The sequence below is a fragment of the Haemorhous mexicanus genome, chromosome 13 (genome assembly GCF_027477595.1).
Source record: "Haemorhous mexicanus isolate bHaeMex1 chromosome 13, bHaeMex1.pri, whole genome shotgun sequence".
Classification (NCBI taxonomy): domain Eukaryota; kingdom Metazoa; phylum Chordata; class Aves; order Passeriformes; family Fringillidae; genus Haemorhous; species Haemorhous mexicanus.
Genome location: NC_082353.1, coordinates 12,735,442 through 12,761,642, shown reverse-complemented (window position 1 = coordinate 12,761,642; position 26,201 = coordinate 12,735,442). Strand labels below are relative to the sequence as shown.

Here is a 26,201-nt window from a genome sequence, read left to right as displayed (position 1 = left end):
TATCCCTTGTAGTTGAAAGTTCTGAGAGTGTACTAGTGTGGTCTACTATACCAAAATATTTAGATTATTATGAGGTTTTAGTACTAAAGATAAACATACACCCTGTTTTTACTGTTTCAAGTAAAGTTTAGTGAATGACAATTTGTTGATATACAACTGTGGGGAAACACTGCAGTGCTCTAAATGTATATTTTTATTTGGGTTTATTATATTTAGTATATGTTTCAATGAAAACTGAAGTGTTTACTACAGTTGGATCATTGTAAAAACATCTCTTACCTCATTTTGTCTGCTGTAAAAAAGTACTATCCTCTTTTTTTTCTTTTTTCAAATTGACCATAGACAGTCAATGTTAATATTTAGACTCCTAGTAGCAGTAAATGCTGGGTTTTATATCTATAAAATGAAAACTTGATTTTTTTCTTTATGAACTTATTATATAACTTTGTGATTTTTATCTGATTTTATTGTAACATAAAGTTGTTTTATGTAAAAATATATAGTTTAAGTAAAATCTCTTGTCTCACTGTCTTCATTGAGTTCAGGAAATGAATATCTTTGAGGCTGTGAGTCTGAACGCAATGGAATGCTGTCCTTTGATCAGAAGAATGTGATTTTGGTGTGGTATACGTGTGGTATCAAGACTTGGAAATTTCCAAATCTCTTTTTCAAGTGGTGGAGCTGTAAAATGTTTGTCTTGCTTCACTTTGTTCCATTAGCCCAGCCAGAGGGGATGCAGGATCAGTGGTACTTACATGACTGGAAAAGTAGAATGTATAAATATTCAGAGATGAAATTATGGATTTATTGAGTGCTGAGATTGGCCCTTTGTCAGGAAGAGGCTTTTTGTTGCCCTGTTTGGGGTACTGAAAACCCTCCTGTGATTGCTCTATGTGATGCATCTGCCCCCGGTGGCAGCTGAAGCTGTGTTGTCCCTGGAGGAAGCGCCTGGGACTCAGGATGAGCTCTGTGTGATGGAAGGAGGGATGTTCTGGCAGCTCATCAGCACAGGGCAGGTATGGAGCCCTGGGTGAGGCTGCTCCCCAAGGCTGCAGCCCAGGGGCACCGGGCACACAGCAGCTCTGGGCTCAGCACAGGCAGTAGAGACACCCTGCTGCTGAGCACTGCTGTACCCATCCCACAGCACAGGCTTTCTGTCTCTGCACCAGGCCAGGCTTCCCCGAAGGAAATAAGAGGGTTTGAGGGCTGCAAAGTGGCTGTGGCTCGTTGTGCCTTTGTTACCCTGGGTTACAAGGCTGCAAATGTCAGCTTTGGGGTGAGCGAGAAACTCATCTGCCCCTGACCTTTAGTCAGAGCTTTTCTACCAGGAGCCATCAATAGTTCTGACAAGCAGTACAGCAAATTCTTGCAGTCTCTGAATAACCAGGGACTACAAACCAGTAGCTACAAAACCAGCTTATGTGCATCACAGTAAAATGCAAGGAACAGTCTCTAATTCTTAGCAAAACCCACCTCCATTTATCTTTTTGGATTTGCATAATTATGAGTGTTAGTACAACAGAGGTCTCTGTGAGTACCTCCCATCACCTACAATTATCAGAAGCCAGCCCCATTCTGTTCCTAGCAAGCTGGTGGTGCCACGGTGGACATTCCCACTCATCCACCTGGGCACTGGGCTGTGCACAGGCAGTGCCTCTGCTGGGCACAGAGGCACCTCTTTGGTACAGCCACACCTGGCACTTCTGTATCCTATCTGCCTCATTAGGCCCAGGGTACATTTTTAGCATCAGAAAGGCTCTGGTTTGTGTGAAGGGCTGCTCCTTGCCAGCTGTTCATAGTGCAAGTGACCTGGGGTTCCAAAAGAAACAGCCTGCCCTGGGCTCTGTGGTGAGTGATGCTGCCAGCAGCAATATCTGCTGCTGCTGTCTCTGAACCTTTAATTTTCATATTTGCCTGGATTCCTGTCAGAAAGCTCAGGAGCCTCCTCAATGGACTGTGTCCTTCCAGAGTCAGACATTAAAAAGTTTTGCCTGACTGTGGGCTGCTGAACTGTGATGTGCCACCTCAGGAGGTCTGATGGAAACATGAGGTGAACTTTAAATCAAATGTTCGACTCTAAATGAATGAACTACCCTTTAATATGTACTCCTTTTGGACACTTTGAATTCCATGACAGCATTGAAAAAGATAGGCCATAATTTCCTTCCTTTTGGAGGAAAACCCCAGGCTTGGCACCGTGGGGGAGGCCTGTATAAAGGTAGTACAGGATGAGATCCCTGGGCAGGAGCAGGCTTGCCCTCTCCATAACACATGCAGATGGTGACTAGGTTGAACTTACATAAAATTCAACATTATTCAGTCCCACACACTTTTAATTTCCCGTGCTTTTCATCTAAAGGCATGTCTGCACCAACAAGGGAAGAAAGGAAGATATGTTAATTATATATTATTAGCTGTCTCCCCACTTCCTAGAAGACTTGAACATTTTTTCAAATTCACTGCATACATTTTCTTTTATTTCTTTTTACTCCTGAAAAGTAGCCAAAATCTTGTATAAAATTTTAATTATTTACAACATTAAATTTCCTTTACATAATCAGCATTGCCAACCAGAGCAGAAGAGCAGCATCAGTGAGACTAATACATAATGGGCTGCTCTCCTGAGAACAACTGAAATGTTAATGTTAGATACAAAAATGTGTCAGTAGCAGCTGAAAAAGCAAAGACAGGTGATGACAGGAGCCCAGCCTGACCTGCAGTGGTGGTGCAGCCCTGCTTCAGCCACCCAACCCGCTGGAGCTAAGTCCAACCATCCTTCAAAAACAGAAAAAAAATGCCCTGCCAGGTGCACTGCCAGGTTTGATTTCAGTGAGCAAGGCTAAAAATGGCCATGCAAGGCTGGTGAGGCAGCTCTGAGAGGGCTGTGCCAGACCCTGCCACACAGTTTTCCACTTTGTCATTAACAATGACAGGGCAGCACTGCCATGGAGCTGCTCAGGCTGGGGAGATCTGAGAGCTGGTGGATTTTAAAAGCATAGCCAACCTTTGCAAGGCAAACATTGCCATCCTCTTGCAAGAATGCATTGCTAGGAACATGTAACAGATTGCTGCAGCTGAGGGGTGCTCAACTCTGACCTCTGCCTCTGAATTTTTCAAAGACAGATCTTCGTGCTATGGAATTCCCTTCGGGTCTCAAAACTTATCCTGAACATTGAACATATTTCAGTAGCTTCAGAAATGTTAGATCTTCTCAGAAGCACTGTCTGCAATGAAATGATCTCTGGATGGAAAGCTGCATGTTGAAAAGCAGAGATTTTTGTGAGTCAACATGAGGCCCAGCTTCTGCTTTTGAGGCTGTCTTCCAGTTGTACTGGCACAGCAGCAAGACACATCTTACTGAATCAATCATGCTCTAGCAGAGCTTTGGAGACCTACTATTCTCCACCACAAAATGGATCTCTTCAAAAATACCAGCCCTCCTGTGTAGCAGTGGTTGTAGCCAGGATCCCAGAGATAAATCCCATGCAGCTTTCTAGGACCACACTTCCATGTCCATGGCTGGATGCCAGTCAGAGTGAGGGCTTAAAACCCCTGAACAGCATTTCTTGACAACGGTTTGCATTTAATTAATCAAGTTTATGAGCAGATACATCTGTTGGCACATGAAGTATGTTGAATTGAGTATTTTTGTTTTCCTTTTGTGTCCTCTCCATTCATTAGTACTGGCAGTCTATGAAAAAGAAATCTTTGGCTGCTGTAATCAAGAGAGATTGAGGTCTTGCTTTTCCCCTGACTTTTCATCATTGAATATGATTTGTGGCATATGCCCTGGATTGTGCTTAATGTATGCTGGCTGGAGGGAATTCAGACATTTGGGGAATTATAAATAATAGCAGCACTGGCAACCTCTTTGCATTATCATGTCACACTGAAATGTATCAGCATTCAAAGCTCTTTACATTTTGTCTTTTGCCACTTATTTCGTTGCTACCATTAGCTGTGGCTTTAATTTTTCTCTGGATGCAGGTTTGTACTGTTCATTAGCCTGATGATGAATGCTGCAAAACAGGATGCTGGAGTTCCCTGAAGAACAGAGACCTTTCCAATCCCGCTCATCTATAGCAGTGTTGGGTGCATTTATAAAGATAATCCCTGGCCCTGAAACCTGAGAAATTGCAGTGATTCACTAATCACTCCCTAATGCTGTGGAGGCCCCATGGTCACTAGCACAGTCATTTCAGTGGGTGGGGAATGGCTTTAGCACAGGGCTGAGACACAGAGGAATGATGTTTCAAAGCCAGAAGGGAAAGAGCAGCCCTTTTCTCTGCAGCAGATACCTGCTCACACAGGCAAAGAGCTCCTTTTGGCAGAGCAGACAGGATGCACTGCTGGCTCCTCTCCCCGTGTGCCTGCACCCCCCTGCACACCTGGGCACACCCGGGCACACCCCTGCACATCCCTGCACACTCCTGCAGACACCTGCACAGTTCCCAGGACTTCCATTCCAGCTGAGCGTGCTCTGGAGAAGGGGATGGCACAAGAATGGGGGGATGGCACAGGAACGGGGGGATGGCACAGGAATGGGGGGATGGCACAGGAATGGGGGATGGCACAGGAATGGGGGATGGCACAGAGCTCTCCCCGTAGGCCGGGAAGCGTAGGCACTGGATCCTATTTCGCTGTCACCTCTGCTTGCAGGAAGAGGCTGTGGGAAGGGCAGTGACTCACTTGCTGATGAATAAGTGATTCTAGCATGTCTCCAGGAGTGGGACAGACTCATTTCCTCACCCCCGGTGTCTGCCGTGCCCACTGCCACGGAGCCCAGACACACGGAAACCACGCTGCTGGAGCTGGAGCTGGAGCTGGCAGCCTTTCCACTCCTTCTGGGTGAGAAGAGGATGGGAACCAGGGGTGGAGCAGAGGCTCAGAGAAACTCCTTTGCAAGGCTCTGCAAAGACACTCGTAGGATGATGTTTAGACTATTGCCTTGGGATAGAAGGGAGCTGCAAATATCTTTGTGACACTGAGAGTGATTAACTGATGCTATGTAACCGACATGTTTTATGAAAAATCCTTTCCCTAGGATTTTTCCGCCTAAAAGCTGAGGCCTCAGGAAGAAAATGTAAACAATGATTATCTGCTGCTGTAGAATGCAACAGGTGGATCTTATATTGGTCTCATGTGGTTGTTTCTAATTAATGGCCAGTCACAGTCCACCTGTCTCGGACTGTGTCAGTCAGTCTGAGCCTTTGTTATTAATTCCTTTTCTACTCTTAGCCAGCCTCCTGATGAAATCCTTTCTTCTATTCTTTTAGTATAGTTTTAATATAATATATATCATAAAATAATAAATCAAGCCTTCTGAAACCTGGAATCAAGATTCTTGTCTCTTCCCTCATCCTGAGACCCTTGTGATCACCGTCACAATGCTCAAGTGAGGGGAACCCCAGTCTCCAGGAGGACACGGAGGTTCTCTCTCAGCCTGGCCAGCCTTTCCCCAGAGTGCTCACCCTTTGGGTGCTGGCAGGGCAGCACTGGGTGCTGCTGTGGGTCCTTTTTGTCAGAAGGTCCTTGCTCAGGGCTGGCTCTGAGCCACTGCACGTGATCTCCTGCAGGCAGCTGCCCTGGGAGGATGCTGTTCCCCCAATCTTGGAACTTTAATGCAAGCTCATGCACACTCGCACACACTTGCACACACTCTTGCACACTCGCACACTCGCGCACACTCTTGCACACTACTTACACTCACGCACACTCTCACACAATCTCGCACACTCTTGCATGTGATAAATGCAGTATCTATAGCGCCCCCATGTGATAATTTCCGAGTATAGTGCCCCATGTGATAAATGCAGTAACTATAGCGCCCCCATGTGATATATGCAGTACATAGCGCCCCATGTGATAAATGCAGTATCCATAGCGCCCCATGTAATAAGTGCAGTGTCTATAGCGCCCTATGTGATAAATGCAGTAACTATAGCGCCCCCATATGATATATGCAGTACATAGCCCCCCATGTGATAAATGCAGTATATAGCACCCCATGCGATAAATGCAATATATCACGCCATATAATGATTGCGATATATTGCCCCATGTAATAAGTGCACTATAGTGCCACCATGTAATATTTGGAATATATCTCCCCATCTGATAAATGCAGACTACAGTGCTACTCACACTCATGCACACTCTTGCACACTCGCGCACACCCAGACACATTGAGCAGTTTGTGGCTCGCTCTTACTGCAAGAGCAAAGGCTTGCTAAAGAGGGCTTGTTTTACAAAGCATTTTCACAAGTAGCTGAGCTGTTAATGTCACTGTTACCTGAGCAGATTTAATTGTGTTGCTTCTTGCTCTCAGCTTAGTGCGACATGCTGCGAATGAAAATCACATACCTTTTTGCCAGGAAAAAAATGCCGTGTTCTGGAGCAGCTTTTGAGTGTTTCCTCCAGGGATACATCCACATATTGTTCTGAGCAGTTTCTGCTGCCAAGGTTTGCTGTGGCATTTATTAAAAAATGCTTTCAATAGCATTCACCTTTTATCACCACCATGGGTTTAGCTGAAATGATGTGTCCCTCTCTCCAATATCACGTTATTATTGTGTGTAGTGCACAGATGTGCTCTTGGATGCAAATACAACTTTTGGAATTCAATCCATGCTTTTCGAGTGAGGGCATGCATAGCCTTAAACCCCATTTTCTCCAAAGGGTACACACACTTACCTTCCAACCACTTTGCTGAGGAAGACTGAAAAGAGAAGCATTTCCCAGCTTTTTGTTAGTTCTAATCAATGTCCTCCTACTCATCCTCTTTGTCCTTCTTTCTCCTGGTGTACATGTGCATCTTTTTATTTTAAGGGATAAAAGAAGGAAGTGATTGAAGGATGGATCATGGGTGCTGCCCTGAAAACCTTCACCACTTCAAGCCCTTCTATTCAGAGCTTTTCCACAGTCCCCTCAGTCTCACAGGTCCATGATGTGACACACTTGCTCAACCCTATAAGTCTGGGTCACTTCAAAGTGTTCACACTCAGATTTTATTTGCTTGATTCAGTACCACTTTGAAGGAAAAAAAAAGCTCAGTATTCAGCTTATGGGCCAGCCCCGTGCACTGAGCTGGAGGTTTTGTTTTGGAGAAGCTTCACCAAGCCCAAAAAGCAGCATGTGGACAGAAATGGTGACAAACCCAAGGCTGCACTGACATCACCTGCTATGGCCACGGTGCCCAGCACTGCTGCCACGACACTTCTCTTGCTGTGATCAAAGAGAAGTTCTTTTAGTCAGACTAAATAGCTTTTTTGAATACATTAACTTTAAACCTCTGTAAAAATACTGGCAGCTGCTGTCTGGACTGCCCTCATCATAGTGAGAAAGATCACAAGCCACAGTGATACTGATTTATAGAAACTGATCTCTTTACCTCCTGACTGGGATTTCCAGCAAATTTGTGCATCATTAACTCTTTAAAGCCAGACAACTGCATTTTTCCGTTTAAAAAAATCAATAACTGCAGATAGACAATTAGGGCAGACTGTTCCCCCCAAGGGATTAATTTACTAGCCCAGAGTGAGGTAGTTTGAGAAAGATATTTAATGTCAAAAAGATGTCCCAGCATTTTTCCAGGTTAATATTGAACTGGTCTGGTAGAGCTGGTTATCACAGATCCAACCCATCAGTCAGTTTCTCCTCTTCTGTCCATCAGCCCTTGCACTTTGCTGACAGTCCATGGCACCAGTAGCTGCACCAGTCATAGAGGTGAGTAGGCATCTCCTGAAGCCTGAGTTCAAATCCAGATTAATTAATTTATACTCTCTCCTTTTGGCACTTCCAGGTGGTTTTCTTGAGTGCCCACCAACCCATGGCACTGGGGCTATTTCATACCCACCCTCCCCTCCACAGCCCACTGTGGTCATGGTCACAGAGAGACAGAGGAGAAATCTGAGGGCAGGTCAGAAAGGTTTTTTTGAGTGTCCTTACATTTGGGCATTCCTCAGAAAACAGGCTGTGGCTTCCCCTGCAGAGCAAACTGAGCCTCAAGGCAGCAGGACACTGAGCTCACCAGGCTCACCTGGGCATGGGCTGCAAACCTCTCCCTGCCACAGCAGTCAGCAACACCAGCAGCACCCTGGAGTGTTTATCTGACCTGCTCAGAAAGACTTCCAGCAAGAGAAACCACCTTTCCAGGCAACCTGTCCCTGCACCTCTCTGCTCTCATTGTTTGTTAGAAAGGTTTTCCTACCATTACCCTGAATCATTTCAGCTGTAATTTAAGCCCCTTATCTCCCTGTGAACACGAAGAACAAATTACTTCCCTCCTCTTTGCCGCTGCTTCTTCTGAATTTGAAAACTGCTCTCTCACCTTCTTCTCTTTAGGCTAATGGCAGTGCTTCTGGTGTTTACCTTGGCCATGCTTCTGACATCCAGGAGAATTGTTGATGCAGCAGCTACTCTGCTGAGTAGGATCCATTAAATCTTGGTAGAGAACCAGGCAGTGAGGATTACTTGATAGAGGTGAAATCTTCTACACCGACCAGAAAATTGCAGCAGCCCATTTTCTAGAGCAGTCCTGCTGGCTGTCCAGCAAATAAAAGAGGCTTCAGAAAGCATGTGGGTACAGCAGTTTCTGAGTGGATTTTCAAGGATATTTTTCAGCCTGGGACGTAGAGCTGTGTTGGACACAAGACATCAGACCCAGATGAGCTTCAGACGTGGTTACAAAAGAAACTCTTAAGCAGGAGAAATCACTGTCCACTGGTGCTGATCCCCAGACGGCCTCTCCTGAGTCAAAGTGCTGCTGTTAAACACACAAAAGCTGTAAGATTTGCTGGAGAAATTGCAACTCACTTAATTCTTAACGTTATGCTGTGTGCAGCTTCCCAGGAATGCAACAGCAGTGAGTCAGTGAAGGGCTCTGTGCTGCCATTTGGCAGGAGGTACCAGCCAGGGGAGGCAGCCGAGCCTCTGCACCCTTCGTGCAGCTTTAAATAACTGCACCACTAAAGGGCATGGCTGGGAGAGCTCTCAGCTCTCAGCCCCAGCACCACCCCTTGGGCTGAGCACCCCTTCTGCCCAGGGTACCCTTGGGGAAGAACTCTTTGCTTTCACAGGATGATTTTGTCCATGGGAAGTGCTCAGTATTGGGGTGGATTCTGCCCTGCTGCCCCCAGCCCAGCCCAGCCCAGCCCAGGGGGCAGCAGGGTGCTGTGGGCACTCTGCCATCGTGCCCAGCTCCCCTCCAGGGTATCTCCTTGGGACAGCTGAGTAACACCTGACCTGTGCTCATGTTCCTTTTGTCTCTGGTTTCACAGCAGTGGACCAAAACCAGTGTTTTTTCCTCAAATCCAAACAGCAGTAGGTGCTTAAACAGTAAAAAATGAACCCCCAGCTGCTGCTTCTGCTTCTTGCACGAAAACTGCTGCATACATATTTACTGTGCTGATTAAACAGAGCTGCTGCTCTACAGTGGAACAGGGAATTAAAGCACTGTATTTTTAATTTTGTTACCAAATTACAATTCATAAATATTTGGGAAAATAAGGGCATTTACATATACCATTAGTGAGAGTGCAGTTGCTGTATGGCTGCCACTCGCTGTCAAAACCCAGGGTACCATGGTATAAATAATCCTCAGTTCACAGCAGTATCCTAAAATGACAGCACGCTGAATCTACTTCTTCTGTGAAGATATATTTTTATTAAGGGTCAGTATAAACTTCAAAAAAAATAAACTTCAATCATTTTGCCACTATCTACCGAAAATAGCAAGAGTCTCTGAATGCAGCTGAATTTTGAAATAGTCAGCTTCCAGACACAATGTAAATACCTGCCATTTGTAAGGCCATCAGGTAATTTAAATTCATGAGAGTAACTATAAACATGTATTGAAGTTCTCAGTGGAGAAATGCAGCCCATGCAGGACTAAATCCTGAAAAATATTGTATACAATATTTTGGCTTTTTCTTTCATGTTAACAGGTCGTTGTAACTGCAGATGTATGAAAAACATTTAACATCTAAAAGTTCTCTATACTTATTCTTTCAGCTAAAAAAGTAAACTTTTCAGTAATTACTGCAGTAGTGTTTATTTCAAACTTGAAACTGATTTTCCCAATCAGCATTATCAAGCCACCCATAAGTGCACACTTTCTAACATGATGATAAATGGAGAACCCACACAGTTATTTAAGAGTGAGCTGTATTAGACAAGTAAAATGCTTATGAATTTTCTGGACAATGGAGGTAGGAGTGAAAGATTCCAGATTATGCCTTTGTCACCACAGATTTGCTTCTACTTTTATCTGAAAAAAGACATTTTCAGTTATATTTCCACTCCTTAAACTTTGTTGTGATAGCATTACCCACTGTGTAGTAACAATCTATATTATATATGTTTAAATCCAGCATTTTAGCAGTCTTCAGATGTGGTGAAAACACTACATGGTTGAGCCAGGAACACCTATTAGTGCAAGCATAATTCGGAGTATGATTTATCATGCAAAAATATGAATCTGTAGCTCCTACAGAATATCAGCAGGATTCTTTTACTTTACAAGACATTTTGGACTATGAGAACACCACACACAATCACACAGTTCCTTCATTTTGAGAGGGACAGTCCTCTACAATGTGCAAAATGAGGCCCACACTCTGTTGCAGTCAGTAGGTCTGTTGGGCTGGTTAGCTGTCCCATTCTCCATTATTCTGATCGTTGTCCTCCTCTTCTTCAGAATCAGCAGACACTTTCTTAATTCTCTGCATGGCTGCCTTAATGCTTCTCTCCAGCTCATTAGGGGATCCTCTGCTGCCATCTCTGTCAGAATCTCGATTCACTTTCCTCAGTTTAACCCCTTGCCTGATGGCAGAGAGGATGCTGTCCTTCACGGAGGCGTACGGGTTGGGCTGCTCCACTCTGCGAAGGTGAACTTCACTGCGCTTCAGGGAAGCCAAAACTTCATCCATGGAACCTGCAACACATCCAGCTACTGTTACAAGAAAAATGAGACAACCACACTTAAGAGGTATGAAGCCCCACCCAAGTGCTCAGGGCTCTTCCTTTAATCTGTGCTAGTGCTAGGATGATCTGGGCTGGCACAAGAGTGGTCTGTTCTGGCACAGACTCTTTCAAACTCTGCAACAGCAGGCTCTGGAACTGCTTTTATAAAGCAGTTACAGCTTTTATATCTTGAACTGAGAATCCAAAGTCTCTTCATCATTATATAAGGCTGTGCTCTAAGGAAGAAATTATACACAAAGGACAATGCTCTTTTTCATTACAACTTTATGGGCTTTCAAAAAAATTTCAGTGAACCAAAAAAATCTCTTGCATTCTGTGTTATAAACAATCCACCATCCCTCCTAGCTTGCCCAGAAGCCTGCTGAGACCGCCAATTGCATTTTTGCTCAGCCAAGAGAAAAATGAAAGGATTTGAGTAGAAGGGCTATAAAGTGCACCACTGAAGTCACTGGAAGCCAGATCAGGCCCTATGCAGGCAGCTCTTTTCTGCATGGACTTAGAACACAATTCCTATTTTACAACATGATTTAGATCTCAGGTGTAAGTTTCTGAACTGCAGACCATGAAGGAAACCATACTGAGAGTTTCCACTAGACCTCCTGATACACACTAATTTGTGTTTTACTCCTGCTGGACTCTCTGCTGCTTGCTCCAGACTGTCAGACAGGGAGGCTGTTTCCCTGGACAGCAATAGGTCCAGACCATCTGTGCCTCACAGCTAGAAATATTTTTGCCATGCGCAGTGCACACAAGGTTATGTGATTAACATCAACCACTTGAAATGCAACAGTCTGCTAAATCCTCTGGTATCTTCACAGACTGAAAAGGATCAAACAAAGATCCACCAGATTGCCTTACAAAGCCTACAAGTAAGAGAGTCTTAAGTCTGCTACGTAAATGGGCTGCCTGGTAAAAGATTAGTCAGACAACCAAATTATAAAAGAAGCCTCTTCTGGCTTTTAACACACAAAGACATGAGTAACCCATAACTACACCATGTTTATGAAGCTATTTCAGTAAGTTCCTGTGGTAATTTAGCAATTACTGTTACAGCTACTGCCATGATGGCTTTCTTCAAGAAATAGGTGTAAACCCTAATCAGATCTCTTCAATAAACAAAAAAATACCTTTTCTTATCCAAAAATAATGAAAAGACATCAATGTTAGGCTGTGAATGGCAGTAAATACTAGCAACCAGAAAGGCTGTTCCAATAGTAATCAGACTACTCTGGTGGACAACTCCTGTTGCTAATCAAGGCTTCTTAAGAGTATCTGTGATGGAGTTATCCCATGATATCCCATACTGAGGTCTGCATTGGATGCACAGTAGTTTGCCATGGTAACTCAACTGTGTCTCAGCCCTTCAGCTGCTTGTACTTCCCCACAGCTTGGAAGAACTGAAAACGCTGAACTTCCCCTGGTATTTCTGCCTGTGGTTTGCCTCTGAACTGATAGGATACAAAGGCTGCTTGGATGTATTGTGAAGAGTTGAAAAGGAAAAGGAATGTACCACTTTTAAAGACATTCTTCATTCTAGCATAAGCTCCACTGTGAAAAACAACAGAAAAATTGTTGCCTTCCAGCTTAGATCAATCTCTCTGACATAGTCAAAATATCCACTTGCCTCAGAGACAAAAATAAACCTGTTAGCAGGATGCAACCAGTGCAACCCTGGGAGGCTGCTGAGCTCTATTCTCATTCAAACTACTCCTTCAATTGCCAAGTTCAGCCTTCAATTACACCTGCATGATCTTGCTAACAAAGCAAAGATGTAACAGAGCAGAATTTCTTCCCTAGGAATGTATGCCAAAGCTATTCACCTGCCTTTCAAATCCTGGTTGAATTCTGCATGAATTCCCTCCCTTAGGAAACCTTTATTTAAAAACCAAGCAAATTATAAGTGGACAAAAGCTGTGCACACCTTAGAAACACAAGCAGCCCAATTACCAGCTCTGTAGTACATGCATCATAAACACTAAAATGTAGCCTTAGTACAGCTACAAGTTTACCCAGACTGGTCTTCTGACTGGACCATCAGGACTCTGTGAAGTATCTCAAACAGGACACAGAAATCATTGTTACTCATTTAACATCCTGAGCTATGGTCAGTGTTATTTTATGTAGTTTCTTAGACTAAGCTTTCCAGGAGCCTCATTCTCCTGATCAAACTACACACTATTCCTGTCCAGAAACAGAGGAGGGAGGGAGACCACAAAGATACAGGAAATGCATTAAAAAGCACCAGTTGATGTGAGCCTACTTACCTATGCAATTATTTATAGACCTCCTGGATGAGTCATCCTGATTGTGCAGTGCAGGGCTTTCTGAGGGGCTATCAGGGCTGAGGGGAAGTGGTTGATCCTCTGTTGCTGATGGTGTTTTTAACTGGAGAGGTAGGGGGGGAGGTGGGGGTGGAGGGGGCAAGGGAGGAGGTGGTGGAGGAGGAGGTGGAGGAGGGGGTGGTGAGCATGGAGAGACCATCAATTCCCCGCTGTGCTTTTGTTCCTCTGTGTCACCATCAGTAACGAAAATCTGGACAGGGATGTCGGCTGGGGTATTCTGACATGAAGCTTCTGGTTCCTTGTCTTCTACCAGCAGAATGCTCTGTGGCTGCTCGAGAGCTGCCCTTACTCTTGATGAGGGTGCAGGGGACAGAATTGCTGGGGCTGCCCCTGTGCTCGATGCAGGTGGAGGGGACAGCACCACAGCCTGCTGAGGGATGCCTCGTGGCAACTTGGGACTGCGAGGCTGGGGACGAGATGTCTTCAGAACAACATGAGCTGGACACTTCTGAAAAAGAAATCATAAGGCAGGAGGTCACTGGACTGGTCTCCACCGGACTCATCAAAACATCAACCCCAATGAGCTAAAAAGCCACAGAGCACAGAACTGTCCCACTCACCCATTCAAGCAGAAAACTCAACCCTGAATAAATTTAAATTAATAATAAAGCATTTGTTTCAAAGCCATCTCCTCACCTGTATTCTTTGCAACAGAGTCCACATCTGGAAACTGTATCTTTAGGAGATTTAATCCCCTGTACTCATTATATATAATCCTATTTTAGGCTATCCCAACAGTTGTCTCTGATTGGAACCACACTCACATGTGAGCTATGGCTGCTTTCTGACATGTTCTGACACCACTTAGGACTAGTGCAGTTCACAGTACTTGCCTCCCTGAATACTTTCAGCCTCTCCAGCGTTTTCTGACGTTCCTGGCTTATCCAAGCTTTTTTCTTTTTCTCCTCTTCTTTTTGTTTGTCTCTCTTCTGCATTAAAACACAAGTAAGCGAGCCTTAGTGTGTGCAAACCAGCAGCTGCCAGCCTCCCCAGGGCTGCTGTTTGGTACTCACGATCTGAATGCTGTGATGCTGCTGGAAGCGCTTTCTGCTCTCCTCTGCCTGCTGCAGTCTCTGCCGGTGGCTCGCCTCACACTGATCCTGGGGGAAGAGTGGAATTCATGCACCTCTCAGTCAGTTCACACTTCCTCTGCACCAGCTCTGCCAGTAACTCCTGTGCACCAGCCACTAAAGAGCAACCATGGTTGGGTACTTGGCAGTGCCAAGAAAGATGGCTAAGCTCAACTAGCATCAGATGTGAGACCCTGATGGTGAAGTCTGTGGGACTCCTTCATGGCTAAAGCACATGTTCTCCTAATCAGCCATATTTTTATTCATGCTGCAGCAAAAATGTATCCAGATGTGACCCAACCCCTCTGTCTTACAGTTTAGTTAAAGAAAAAAAAGAAAGAAAAAAAAGAGAGAAGGGAACGAAAAGAAAAGAAGAAACAAGCTCATGCAAAGACATGAGGAAGAAGGCAAGAAGGAAGCTAGCAAAGCACTACAAAAATACAAAGCTACTTTTCCCCCTCTCCCTCATTTGCCATAGCTCCCAAGTACAAAAGGCAGGGAAGCAAAGGTATGGGAAGCACAACTAATGCCTAGCAAGGATACTTTCTGTTAGTAACAGTGCCACAGAGAAGCTGCAGGTTCAGTATTTTCTCTGGGAGTTGCTTTTTGTCTCTGTACAGAGGGGGATTATGCACATGGCTGGACAAGCATTTGCAAACCATGTGGCATTTGGCTTCAGCGTTATACAACCAATAGACAGTAATTAAGTAAATGAAAACAGAAGCAAAAGAAGTGTCTGCCAAGGAAGCACTTGAAAGCAAGAGACAATGATGGCTCACAAAACATTTCCAATGTAATTCCCAGTTTGCCCAGGCTACTGAGAGATAAAAGGTCAGACAGACTTGAAGCTAAACTCTGCTCTCTGCCCCAGCAGAACTGCAGGTGTAAGGTAAACTCCTCTTACTGAGAAGGTTCATGAGAGTCGACTTTTGTCTTCCTAGTGTTCTGCTCTGATTGGGAAACAAAGGAAAAACTGCCCTTTGCACAGAACTGAGAGCTGGAGAGAAAACTGCAGCTGATAAAGTTTCCCCTTCCTCCTGTTCAAAGGTAAAATATCAGTGTGCAGGTTGTCCTATCACTGCAGCTTCCTCCACAGAAGGTCAGTGTCCTCCTCTACTGCAGCTGCTTTGGAAAAGGCTGCTAGGGCAAAGCTCCACTGGCCCCACAGGGCTCTGGTAAAGTCTAGCTGATGGGAGAACACCTGGGTCACCCAGGTAAGGTTGTGCTCTCTTTCCAAGCCAGACACACTTTCACCACACCACGGAGTGTAAAGCTGTTAAAATCACATTGCCCCTCTTTCTGCTTGCAGGCCTTGGCACTGAGTCATGAATCATCTTGCACGCTCCACCCAAACTTCCCTAATTGTTTCCTGTCCATCCCTCGTGAGTCAAGACATCAGCTGAAGAGAATGCACATCTCCAGGACTGCATTTACTTTTTTGTTCCTGAGGTAGGCTCTCCTCGCACAGACAGTCCCACGCTTTGTCTCCAACTGCTTAGTCTTCTGCCTCAGCACCGTCATTGCTGACAAGTTAGCGTAATGTTGTCCCATGCTCTGTTCAATGACCTTGAGCTCCTCAGGATTTTCACATGTATCATAGTAAACAACTTCATCCTGTTTCTCTAAAAAGGCATTTGGCATTTTTTAAGAAACCAAAAATTGCCACAGTTATTTAAACATTTAAAGAGCTAATGACATTTGAAAAGCCATTGAAGGCAGTGAGTTAGTTATGAGTAAGTGTAAAGCTGTAGAGCCGAGCTGGGTCCTTCACAGTCATATGCAAACATGTCACGTTACTCACAGGGCTGCTTTGCAGGATCAAATTTATGCTGTTAGCATTTGTTATTTAGCTTCTTCTTTCAAATGTCTCCCTGTGTTTCAACTCCTACCTTCAGCAACTGGGGTTTTCCTGGAAAATGGAAGACTCTTCTGATCAACACTGGGTGTCTTATTTTACTATTTACCACCCTTCAGTTATGGAACAAGTGGCAGCAATGTTTACCTCACAGTGTATGTGGTAACAGAAAATTCATAAGCACAAATAAGAACACAACTGGTGCCTCACTTGGTATAACTGTGTCACAAAGAGACACTTAGCCTGGAAGACAGTAGTATTCAGATACCATTCTAACTACAACCACCTCTTTTTGTCACTATAGGATGCATTTTGTAATTTCTACATCCTAGATTAGAATAGATGATGATGAATTACAGGACCTATTTCAGCAGGTGATACCCAGTTTCTGTGCATAGATCTTGCAGCTATTAGAGCAGTTAAGCACTGTCAATATAAATTACTCCATGTTAAACCAGGGCATGCACATATCACAGCTGTTAGCAAGATGAGCAACTGCTGTGTTTTTTTTTTTTACACTTGTGTTATCAAATTAGTGTCTAATTAATTAAAGTGTCTAATTAAAGACAAAATATCAGATGGTACTACAGCATTAATGTTTTCCAGCAATGCCTTCTACTAGCAAGACCCAAGCAACGATATCCTTTTTTTTAATTGAAAACAGAGCAGGCTATGTCACTTCTGTGTTCTGAATATGGGCTTAAATAATATTTTATTCTCACCTTTAATCTGTCTCTTTATAGTGTCCAGCTGTACAATAAGCAGCATCTCTTCATGCTTCAATACTTCAAGCTGTACATTATATAATTCCAGCTGTGTTTCATAATACTGTATTTCCAGCTCCTCCACTATATTTAAATTCTCTTCTTGTTCACCAAGATTCTCCATCTGTAACAGAAAATAAAAAGCATTAGTAACAAAATGCACACATGAAACATGTCTGGATGCACAAATGCCTGTAAGGAGCCTGGTCTAACTGGCAGCTGCTTTGGTATGGAAAACAAGAGCATCAGAAATGGCTAGGAGCAGAAACTCAGAGGACCAGAGAGCCCTATTAGCCTAAAGTATAAATTTACCTTAAGTTTACCAGGAAAGACTTGGTCATAATCTGTACAAATGATAGTGCTCCTGAAAACAACTATCCATGGTACAGTACACTACTCTTGGAAAACAAATATCAGGTACTCCTAGCAGCAGTTAGATGTATTAAATAAGTATCTTAATTTTTCAGTGTCCTCTGAAAATAATATCTGGTTTTTATCGCCATAAAAGGAAACAATTTCAAAGATTATTATCACAAATGCTCAAATGATACTTGAACTCTAAAAGCATGTATGTTAAGCTTTGCTGAGTGTCCTCAAACATGCAGGAGCAATTAAAAAACTGCAGACATGCATTTTCCACAACGTAAAACTGTGTTGAAAACCTAAATGGTTGCATAGACAAAGACTTGAAAAGCCTACTCTCATGACCATTTTGGTAGGTTTTGATCAGCCCTTCAAAGAACAGTGACAGAAAAGGAGGCTTTGTAAGGTCTTACAAGTTTCTGAATGCCAGTTCTCTTCTGTTTCAGGCACAACTCTCTCGCCCTCAGATGCTGAAGGGTTTCTTTTGCTAACATATATTTCAGGTTTTCTAGTCGTGGCAAAGCTGATGCCCAGGTGGTTTTACCAAATCTCTCCTCATCTTGCTCCATCTGTTTGTGCATTGCTGTAGATGAAAACAGGGCAGTAAAGCATGAGAAATACAGTGTACTAACAGCCCTTGTGTGTTTCTGAAGCATTAAAAATGCTAATCTTATTAAACTATTTCTGAAGCTTTAGAAATTACAAGATTACAAGGTTGAATTTGTGACCTTATAGATGTAAGTAAAATACCTCATTGCACCATGGAAATACACCCTAACAGTTGCACAGCAACATATTCTGTTCACATGCTGAAATCCTTGAGGCTTGCACATCAAGCATTAAAAGCACCCATGCTTTTTGTGCAGAGGTTTGCAGCTGTAAGTCTCAGGCAAGTCAAATCCAAGCTGTAAACCAAACTGGTTAAAAGATATAAATCTTAAGTGAATAAAGTATTTCTTTCTCAAGCTGGACACTCACCCAAACCTCAGGTTCTGCACAGAGACAAGAAGAGCTCTCAGTCACTGAAGTCAGGTATTTACACAACCTTTTGTGTAAGTCATTCTGATTACCTGCCAGAGCCTTTACAGTTTCCTTGAAGTAGTTCACTGTGATATCCTGAATGGAGCACACAGCACTCTCAGCTCGCTTAGTCCATTCATCAGCATCCTTCTGCAAAGCTGCTACTCTTCTAGGCCCCAAATTATCATACTGCAAAGATTTCTACAAGGACACAAAATTCTCAGTTACCACCTGGTTTCTACAGAGGTGCAGCCACACTATGCTACACTTGGAGACATTTCAAGAATGGGGGCAAACATGACCTTCCCCTCACCTGTCATAAAGTGAATCACTGCTCATTCCTATTTCTCATTCTCTAGGCTAATACAGAACCTTTGTTCCCCAATCACATTTGAATTAATTTACCTCTTAAAACATTTTTTAAACTATCATCTTTAAAATTACATCCAACACAAGTGCTTTTTATTGTTACTAAAAGTAACTCTTCTATGTGCAATGTTCTCTTCTATTTTTCCCCACGTGTTGACAGCACATTGCACCAGCAGGTTCTCCAGTTTGGCAGCTCTTTCAACAGGAACAGGGATACAGAAAAGAAACAGAAGAGAATGTTTTCAAGTCCACAAAGGAGACACGGGAACAAGCCTAGTATTCAAATATATTTTTAGAAAAATTATATTTCAAATGAGCCTAAATATCCTTTACAGGGTTTTTTTTTTTAATACAATCTTTATTTCAATCTTACCAATTTCCACTTTAAATTACAGAACAGAACATTGAACATTTTATTGTCACAGGTTTAGACCTTCAGTATACAAGCACCTTAATCTAAACTTAAAACTGTTCTGCTCTTTTTGAGAAAATTAATAGCTCACTTTAATTTTAACACATTATTTAGGGAAAATCAGCATAGTAAATGGCTGTTGTTTCCAGGGGCATCGTAACTTTCAGAATGTGCTTCTAGTTTAAGATGCACATAAAACAAAGTGAACACAGTGACAACTGATATGTTTTCATCTGAAGTTCTAGCAGGTTGTAGCAGTAACAGAAAACTCCTTTGAGTGGGAAGGTCTCCTCCACAAGTGAGTTAATCTGGTGCATCAGCATTCCTGGGGATGACACTCTGAATGTAAAATCTAATCCCATGGGAAGGTGGCACAACAAAGGTTACTTACATTGCAGCAAATTCAGCCTCCCAGAGTGTAAACCCCAGGGAGGTGGAGCCTGGGGATAGTCTCCTTTTAAGTGGGAAGTCAGCTGCAGTTCTAGTCAAGCCATTATCATGGACTTATCCTCTGAGAGTGGCTCTGCCCTAACTCTGAATTTGTCAGTCATGTTTGGTGGTTTGGCAGAGGGGAAAAAAAGCAGGTACAGCCAGAAGTAGGGAATGTTACATGATTTGAGCCTGAACTGCCCCAAGAGCAGCTGATGCCCCACTGTGTAGCTTGGCCTTTCACTTTGTAAAAGCAGACTTACCAGGATTTCCAGTTTGTACAGTGTCGCCAGCTCTCGCATATCTCTGAAGGGCTGCAGCAAATACTGGTAGAATTGTGTTGCCATGGTGACCAAATCCTGATAAGCTTCATCTTCTTCTTCATAAACCTTCATCAAAGCCACCATTGTGTCAGCACTTTTATGCTGCTGCAGAACCTAGAGGGATAAAAGGTAAATCAGACAGGGCTGCTTTGCATTCGTGTGTGCTGGATGCTGCCAGGCTCCGGTGGGAAGGACCTGTCCTTCCACAGCCAAGACTTCCCACTGCCCAAGAGGCCTGTGCCAGGCATTCTGCAGCCACCCCAGGTGAAAATACCTCCAACTCCACACTGTTAAAGGCACTAATTGCTGCACATTCCACCAGGAGCTGGCAAGGAGCATCCTGCCTAGGGCATCTACCAGAAACATTCTAATAACTGCGAGCAGATGACTTGGTTGCTGCTTTTTATAAACACAAATGGGAATCCTGTCCTGGAAGGAAAAGCAAGGTATTCTTAAACTGGCTGCTGCATTGCTTCCACAATTACTAAATGCCTGCTAATGAGTTTCTGGATCCAGAATTTATGACTTCAGGCACAGAAAAAAACAGATTGGCATTTACTTCTGATACACCCTGCAGTTAAATTCCTTTAACATTTGTATAATTTATAATAGCTAATTCTAATTCTCAGTTCTAGTGGTATTACACTTTGTAAGTCACAATTCTTCCATGGAATTACTGCCTTTCGATACAGTAGGCCCTATTTATTTCCTTCTATGACAAAATAAAAAGTTGGGGATTTCCCCTCAATTGCATTTGTTTACTGGTACCAATCACAGCTTCAATGGTTTTTCTTTGACACCAGCTGGCAGAGACCATGGCATGCTCTACATGCCAGGATAGAGTGAGCTGGCTGAGAGAACACAGCTAAGTTCCACTGAGAAACAGACCTTCCTGGAAGGACAGTGTGTGCTCTGCAGCTCCATAAAGAGGGAAGGGGATGGGAGGGGTGTGTGGGCCACCAGTAATGAGAAAAAGCATTAAAAAAAAAATAAGCTTGGGTTGTGTTGCAACTGAAAAGCACTGAAATTAAACCATCACGTTTATTCTTGCCAGCTGAGTCTGGGTAAAACAGCAGAGTTCCCATGTATGGAGGAACTTCCCCAGAGAAAAATCCATGGAAGTCAGCTCAAGGGCATTTCCCACCCACCCTGTCTGGAGGCCTGGCACAGGCAAGACAGGGGAACAAGAGAATCTGAACTGCAAGATTTCTGATAATCCCGTAAGTGTGACAGCCTCTTGGGCCTCCCCAGGAGCTTGTGGCAGCTCTGACACAGTCCTAGGGCCCTGAATACCTGCAGCAATTTCAGTCTGCTTTTGCACCACTGTGGAAGCCAAATACAAATGCAACAGCTGGCATTTTCATTCCTACTCTAAAAGCAACAAGTGAGGATCATGCTGCTCCTGGAGGATGCTTAGATGAGTAGAGGAGAAGTATTAGTGAAGGACATTAATGTCAGAAGCAAAAAAGGATGCTCTGGTACTTCAGGTTGGTTCAATGTCTATTTCTTGAATTTCCCATAACTTGATCTAGCCTACAGCATAAGGAATGTATGTCCCTGTTAGGCCTGCAAGTACAATAACATTCTACAGCATGCTTAGCCATGTCTAAAATATTGCTGGAAATCACAGAGTAACTATCAGAGGCAGCAAGCTGTACCTCACCACCAAGCCCCAAACTGCCACAGAGCTGACCAGGCTCCTGCTGCTTCCAAAAGAACGTGGTGGCTGGAATGTATTTTTAACTGGGCTGTGAACTGTTAGTGACAGACACTGACTTTTGTGTACAACAAGGTACACGTTCATGTAAACTAAAGCTGTGTTTTTAAAAACAGTGTCTTTCTGAAAAAGTAGTGTTGTTTCCTCTGTTAAATACTGCAATAGGAAAGAGAAGGCTGAAGTCAACTGTCATAACTTTCCTCCAAAGCATGATCACTTTCATAAAATACCTTTCAGGTTACTTGGCCAGAAAATAAGACTGTAAACAGGCACTGCAAGAAACAGCAGCACCACACTGCTGAGCCTGAAGTATCTGTAACTCGTCAACATTCCGATGTCCTAACTGCAACTCTGTTACTACACACCACCCTTTGAATTCTTGTTTACAAGGGGAAAAGACCCAGGAACACATCTATAGCAAAAAGAAAGCTAAGGCACCAAAGGAAGAAAGTACTAACATCATCATTACTTCAATCAGTAGGGCAGAATTTGACACTTAAAAAAACAACAAAAACCCAGACACAATTTCTTTGATTACAAACCACTTACTTGTATAGGTCCGGGACTAAGTTTGGTCTTAACCCCAGTTACAAGCATTACTGAGAACATGTAGTCTGAGACCTTCTCAGGGAGGTTAGAAAATTAGCACATGATTGTATTCTCCTCTTCGGTTACTGTTCCACCCATTGCCCAACACTGCTGGATGCTTTTAGCAATGTGTTTTTGGAAGAAGTGCCTGCAGCTTAAGTAAGAGCCCCAATGTCTTACAGCGACTGCACACGTGGACGTGGCTTATTCCCCACTTAATAAAGGTGCACCGATGACACTTAGTACTTCGGAAAGTGACTTTGTGACTTTCAGAAAATAAAAAGCGTTTGTGTAATCACAAATCTGGACACTGGACAACAGCAGGAGCAAGTTGGTATCAGTGACTTGGTCACCCTTGCTCACGTGAGTCTGGCGAGTCTGCCCTGATGGATGGAGTCCCGCAGCAGCAGGAACTGCCAGGCTTATCATGCAGCTCCCAGGCGAGCACGGGACGCCAATCCGGAGCTCAGACAGGTGCACCCATGGGCTGAGCTGCAGCACCGAACAGTGAAGACAGAACACTGAACTGACTGAAGACAGTCCTACACCGAGGGGCCCTTCCCTGCCCGCAGGGCTGGCCCGGCAGTCCCCCGGCCCCGCACCCCTCGGGGCCAGCCCCGCGCCCCGGCTTCCTCTGCCCCGCGCCCGGCCCCGGGGCCCGTACCCGCCGCAGGGCCTCCTTGGCCCGGGCCAGGTGGCCGCGCAGGGCCTTCCCGCGGAGCTCGTGGAGGCTCTCGAAGTACTCGTCGTCGCAGCAGCGGTCGGCGGCGAAGAGCGCGTCCAGCACCACGCGGGCGCCGCAGAGCTCCAGGGCCCAGCCCAGGTACAGCTCCAGCGCCCGGCACAGCTCCTGCAGCTCGGCCTCGTCCGGCGCGGCGCCGCCGGGGAACAGCACGGCCCAGAGCCCGCCGGAGGCCGCGCCGGGCAGCGCGGGCGGCAGCTCGGGGAAGGCGGGCTCCAGGCGCGGGCACACGGCCGACAGCTGCCGGTGGACGCCGCGCAGAGCCGGCGCCGAGAAAAGCCCGGCCCAGCTCTGCGGGGCCTGCTCCGCCGCCTCCGCCCGCCCGTGGCAGGTCACCGCGAACGCGCCCTCCGCGCCGTTCCAACCCACGAGGAAACGGAGCCGCGGCGGCGGCTGAGGCTCAGCGAAGGCGGTGTCGCGCACGGCCACCCACCCCTCTAAGCTGTCGGGCTGTGGCTCCATCGCGACAGCGACGACGGCGGCCCCGCGGGCCCCGGAGCGAAACAGAAACCGAGCGCCGGGAGGGGCGGGGCCGGCGCGCGTCACCGGCAGCGCCCGCGCCCATTGGCGGGAGCGGCAGGGGGCGGGACCATTGCGTCGGGGGCGGGGTCAGAGGGGGCGGGGCCGCTACAGAGGCGGAGCTAGGGCGGCCCTCACAGCGGGAGTGGGAAAGAAACAGTGCCGTAGTAAAAGAGGGAGACGGGCGACCCCCGGAAAGGCCGTTTGGCATGGCATGGCATGGCATGGCATGGCATGGCATGGCATGGCATGGCATGGCATGGCATGGCATGGCATGGCATGGCATCGGTGGTGTTGGGAGGTGACCCCGAAGATCACGTTCCCACCCCTCTGCCATGGGCACGGACTCCTTCCAGCAGGCCAGGTTGCTCACAGCTTCATCCAGCCTGTCCTTGAGCACCTGCAGGGAATGGGCCTCCACTCCGTCCCTGGGCAACTAGGCCAGGGCCTCACCACCCTCACAGTAAAGAATTTCTTCCCAATATGTAATCTAAAACTACTTTCAATTTGAACCCATTCCCCTTGTTCTGTCAGTACATGCTCTTGCAAATAATCTTGCTGCATTTTCCCTGTGTGTTTCCTTCAGGAGCTGGCAGGAGAAAGCTTTGTGAAATAAGCCGCTGTTCCTGTGAGGACTGGCGGGCAGGGAGCAGGGCACACACAGCGCCGCGTTTGAGCCGCTGCATGAGGGGCAGCTTTCCTCCCAGCCATCGTTCCTTGCAAAAGTCCACAAGTTGTTGCATTCTACAACACCAGGCAAACCCCACACTGCCTTGAGCCTGAGCCCTGGGGCCCTCTGCCCACAAACAGCCCAGGGTGCTTGTCCTGACACCCAGCTCAGCCCGAGGTCACCGTGCTTTTTATAAATGCCACCCAAGCGCTGCCTCACGGGCACCGAGGGGAGCAAGAGCAGTGGGGTGATGGAACAAGAGCAGTGTCACTGCTCTCTTATTCAGGCCCTGTGTCCGAGGCAGAATGTAATTCACTATCCACCAAATGTTATGTTCCAGTCTTTTTTGAGAAATTAAGGCCTATGAGGTAGCGTAGCTTAACAAAAAGCAAAAATAAGCTCTCAGTTGAAAATTTAATCAAATCTGTCAGACAGCATAAATGTTAACATTTCAGCAAGGGCTGCGTCACTTTTGTGAAAACACTTCTGCTCTAATCTCACAGATGATAGAAGCACTGTTAGCAGTAATGAGATCGTGCCTACATGGGCAATTAACTTGTGATTCCTCACCAAACAGCAAACAATTGCACTGCTAGAAAAGTGAGGAAATTACAGCAAGATAATTGGAAAAGGAGGAAAAAGCAGAGCTGTGTCAAGATCTAATAGACATTGTCCCTTGTGGCGTCCCCCAAACTCAAGCCATATATAATTCAACATTCTCAAACGTGCTTAAAAATCTACTGCCATCAGGGCTGGCTTGGTAGCACATTCACAAGCAGCAGCCTGAGCGTGCTGGGCAGCTCTGGGTTTGAGCAGATTCACGAAGCTCCAGTGCTACAGCAATCACAATAATCAGTGGTAATACACACCGTGGTTTTTATCAGGTGGACCCCTACTGAGCACAGACTGCAGGGATATGTTCCTGTGAAAACCTCCCTAGTGGGGCCCTTGTTCACTTTCTTCACCATAATTCGCTTTCCAGAGGTCTGGCATACACACACAGGGTGTATGGATATGTATAATAAGCATAACTAATGGTATGGGGTTTTTTTCTAAACTCTAAATTTTCTTCTTTTTTTTTCTAATTTGTGATCATGATTCCAACTCAGCCCCATAGAAAAGCTCCTGCTAATTTGAGAGGGAGGACTCAACCAGTAAGTGTTTGCAAAGAACAGAACAGGTACTTCCATTAAGTTGTGCAACTCTGTAAACACATGTCCAGCCATGTGAGTTGTTTGCACGTTTTGTGTATTCCACACAGGACACTCTGCCTAACACCCCAGCCTTGGAAATCACACCCAGAGGCAGTGAATGCACTCTGCACTGCTTATTAATACTACCTCCAAAAGTGAGAGGGTACTCTGGCTTTCCTGAGGGCTCTCTGTAGCCGTTCAAAGTACTTCGGAGCCTGTTCTCAGTGTGTGACATTCATCCCGGTGACACTCAAGCAGCACACTGCTGAAGGACAGCCAGGGCACATCTATATTTGTGCCATTGCTCATTGCTGGCATGCCCCTATCTGAGCAGAGAGGCAGGGTAAGGTTACTGCAATAAGTCTCCCAGCTGCAGTTATAGGAAAGTGGCAAGGAATTGCTTTCGTGTGAATTAATTTTTACTAGGGGGAATAGAAGTTAACTTTGATGCCATCTGAGCTATCAGAAGAATTTATGACGTCTTAAGATAGAAGGCAAGTTTTTAGGTAGTAACATTCTTTGTTATGTATGTGTGATATCTGATGGTCACGGATCTAAACGTGCTTCATGTAATTTTATCTGTGCCTGCAAAGCAAGCAAACACTGAGCAATCATCTGAAAATCTTATTTAGGCAGCAGGATTGCAGACAAGCTTAATTATGCTAAATTTAATTTATTTCATTTCATTTTGGTAGGAAAAATAAATGTTAATTCACTTTTCTAATTAGTAGTAGCTTCTAAAGCAAGGCTTATTGTTTTAATTATGGGGAAAAAAGTCTTTGCGGGAGCCAGACAACATTTTCTGGTATGTGTTAAGACCTTTTCTCTGTTTAAAATGTTAG

The 26,201-nt window shown here is 45.1% G+C and overlaps 2 protein-coding genes across 4 annotated transcripts in view; one reads left to right on the top strand and one right to left on the bottom strand.

Moving 5' to 3' along the window:
- Positions 1 to 9,641: 9,641 nt before the first annotated feature.
- WHAMM (WASP homolog associated with actin, golgi membranes and microtubules) lies at positions 9,642 to 23,504 on the bottom strand. Its single transcript, XM_059858446.1, has 10 exons — positions 22,900 to 23,504; positions 19,871 to 20,044; positions 18,448 to 18,598; positions 17,791 to 17,960; positions 16,973 to 17,138; positions 15,830 to 16,017; positions 14,339 to 14,425; positions 14,159 to 14,254; positions 13,248 to 13,773; positions 9,642 to 10,933 (listed from the first exon to the last, which is right to left on the bottom strand). The coding sequence occupies exons 1-10, from the start codon at positions 23,437 to 23,439 to the stop codon at positions 10,647 to 10,649; spliced, it is 2,385 nt and encodes a 794-aa protein (XP_059714429.1). The 5' UTR covers positions 23,440 to 23,504; the 3' UTR covers positions 9,642 to 10,646.
- The window catches only part of FSD2 (fibronectin type III and SPRY domain containing 2), an 18,960-nt gene continuing 15,701 nt past the window's right edge, over positions 22,943 to 26,201 (top strand). Inside the window, exon 1 of one of the 3 annotated variants that reach the window (XM_059858450.1) lies at positions 22,943 to 23,058. The gene's annotated coding sequence lies outside the window, so the exon portion shown is untranslated. Of the gene's footprint in view, positions 23,059 to 25,261; positions 26,165 to 26,201 lie in introns of those variants that run through there. The other 2 variants (XM_059858449.1, XM_059858447.1) reach the window with 2 other exon arrangements.

Coding starts and splice junctions, on each gene's coding strand:
- WHAMM (XM_059858446.1), bottom strand. CDS start 23,439: ATGGAGCCACAGCCCGACAGCTTAGAGGGGTGGGTGGCCGTGCGCGAC. Junction 20,045..22,899: donor CCAAGGAGGCCCTGCGGCGG/GTACGGGCCCCG, acceptor TTATCCCTCTAG/GTTCTGCAGCAGCATAAAAG. Junction 14,255..14,338: donor AGCATCACAGCATTCAGATC/GTGAGTACCAAA, acceptor GTTTTAATGCAG/AAGAGAGACAAACAAAAAGA.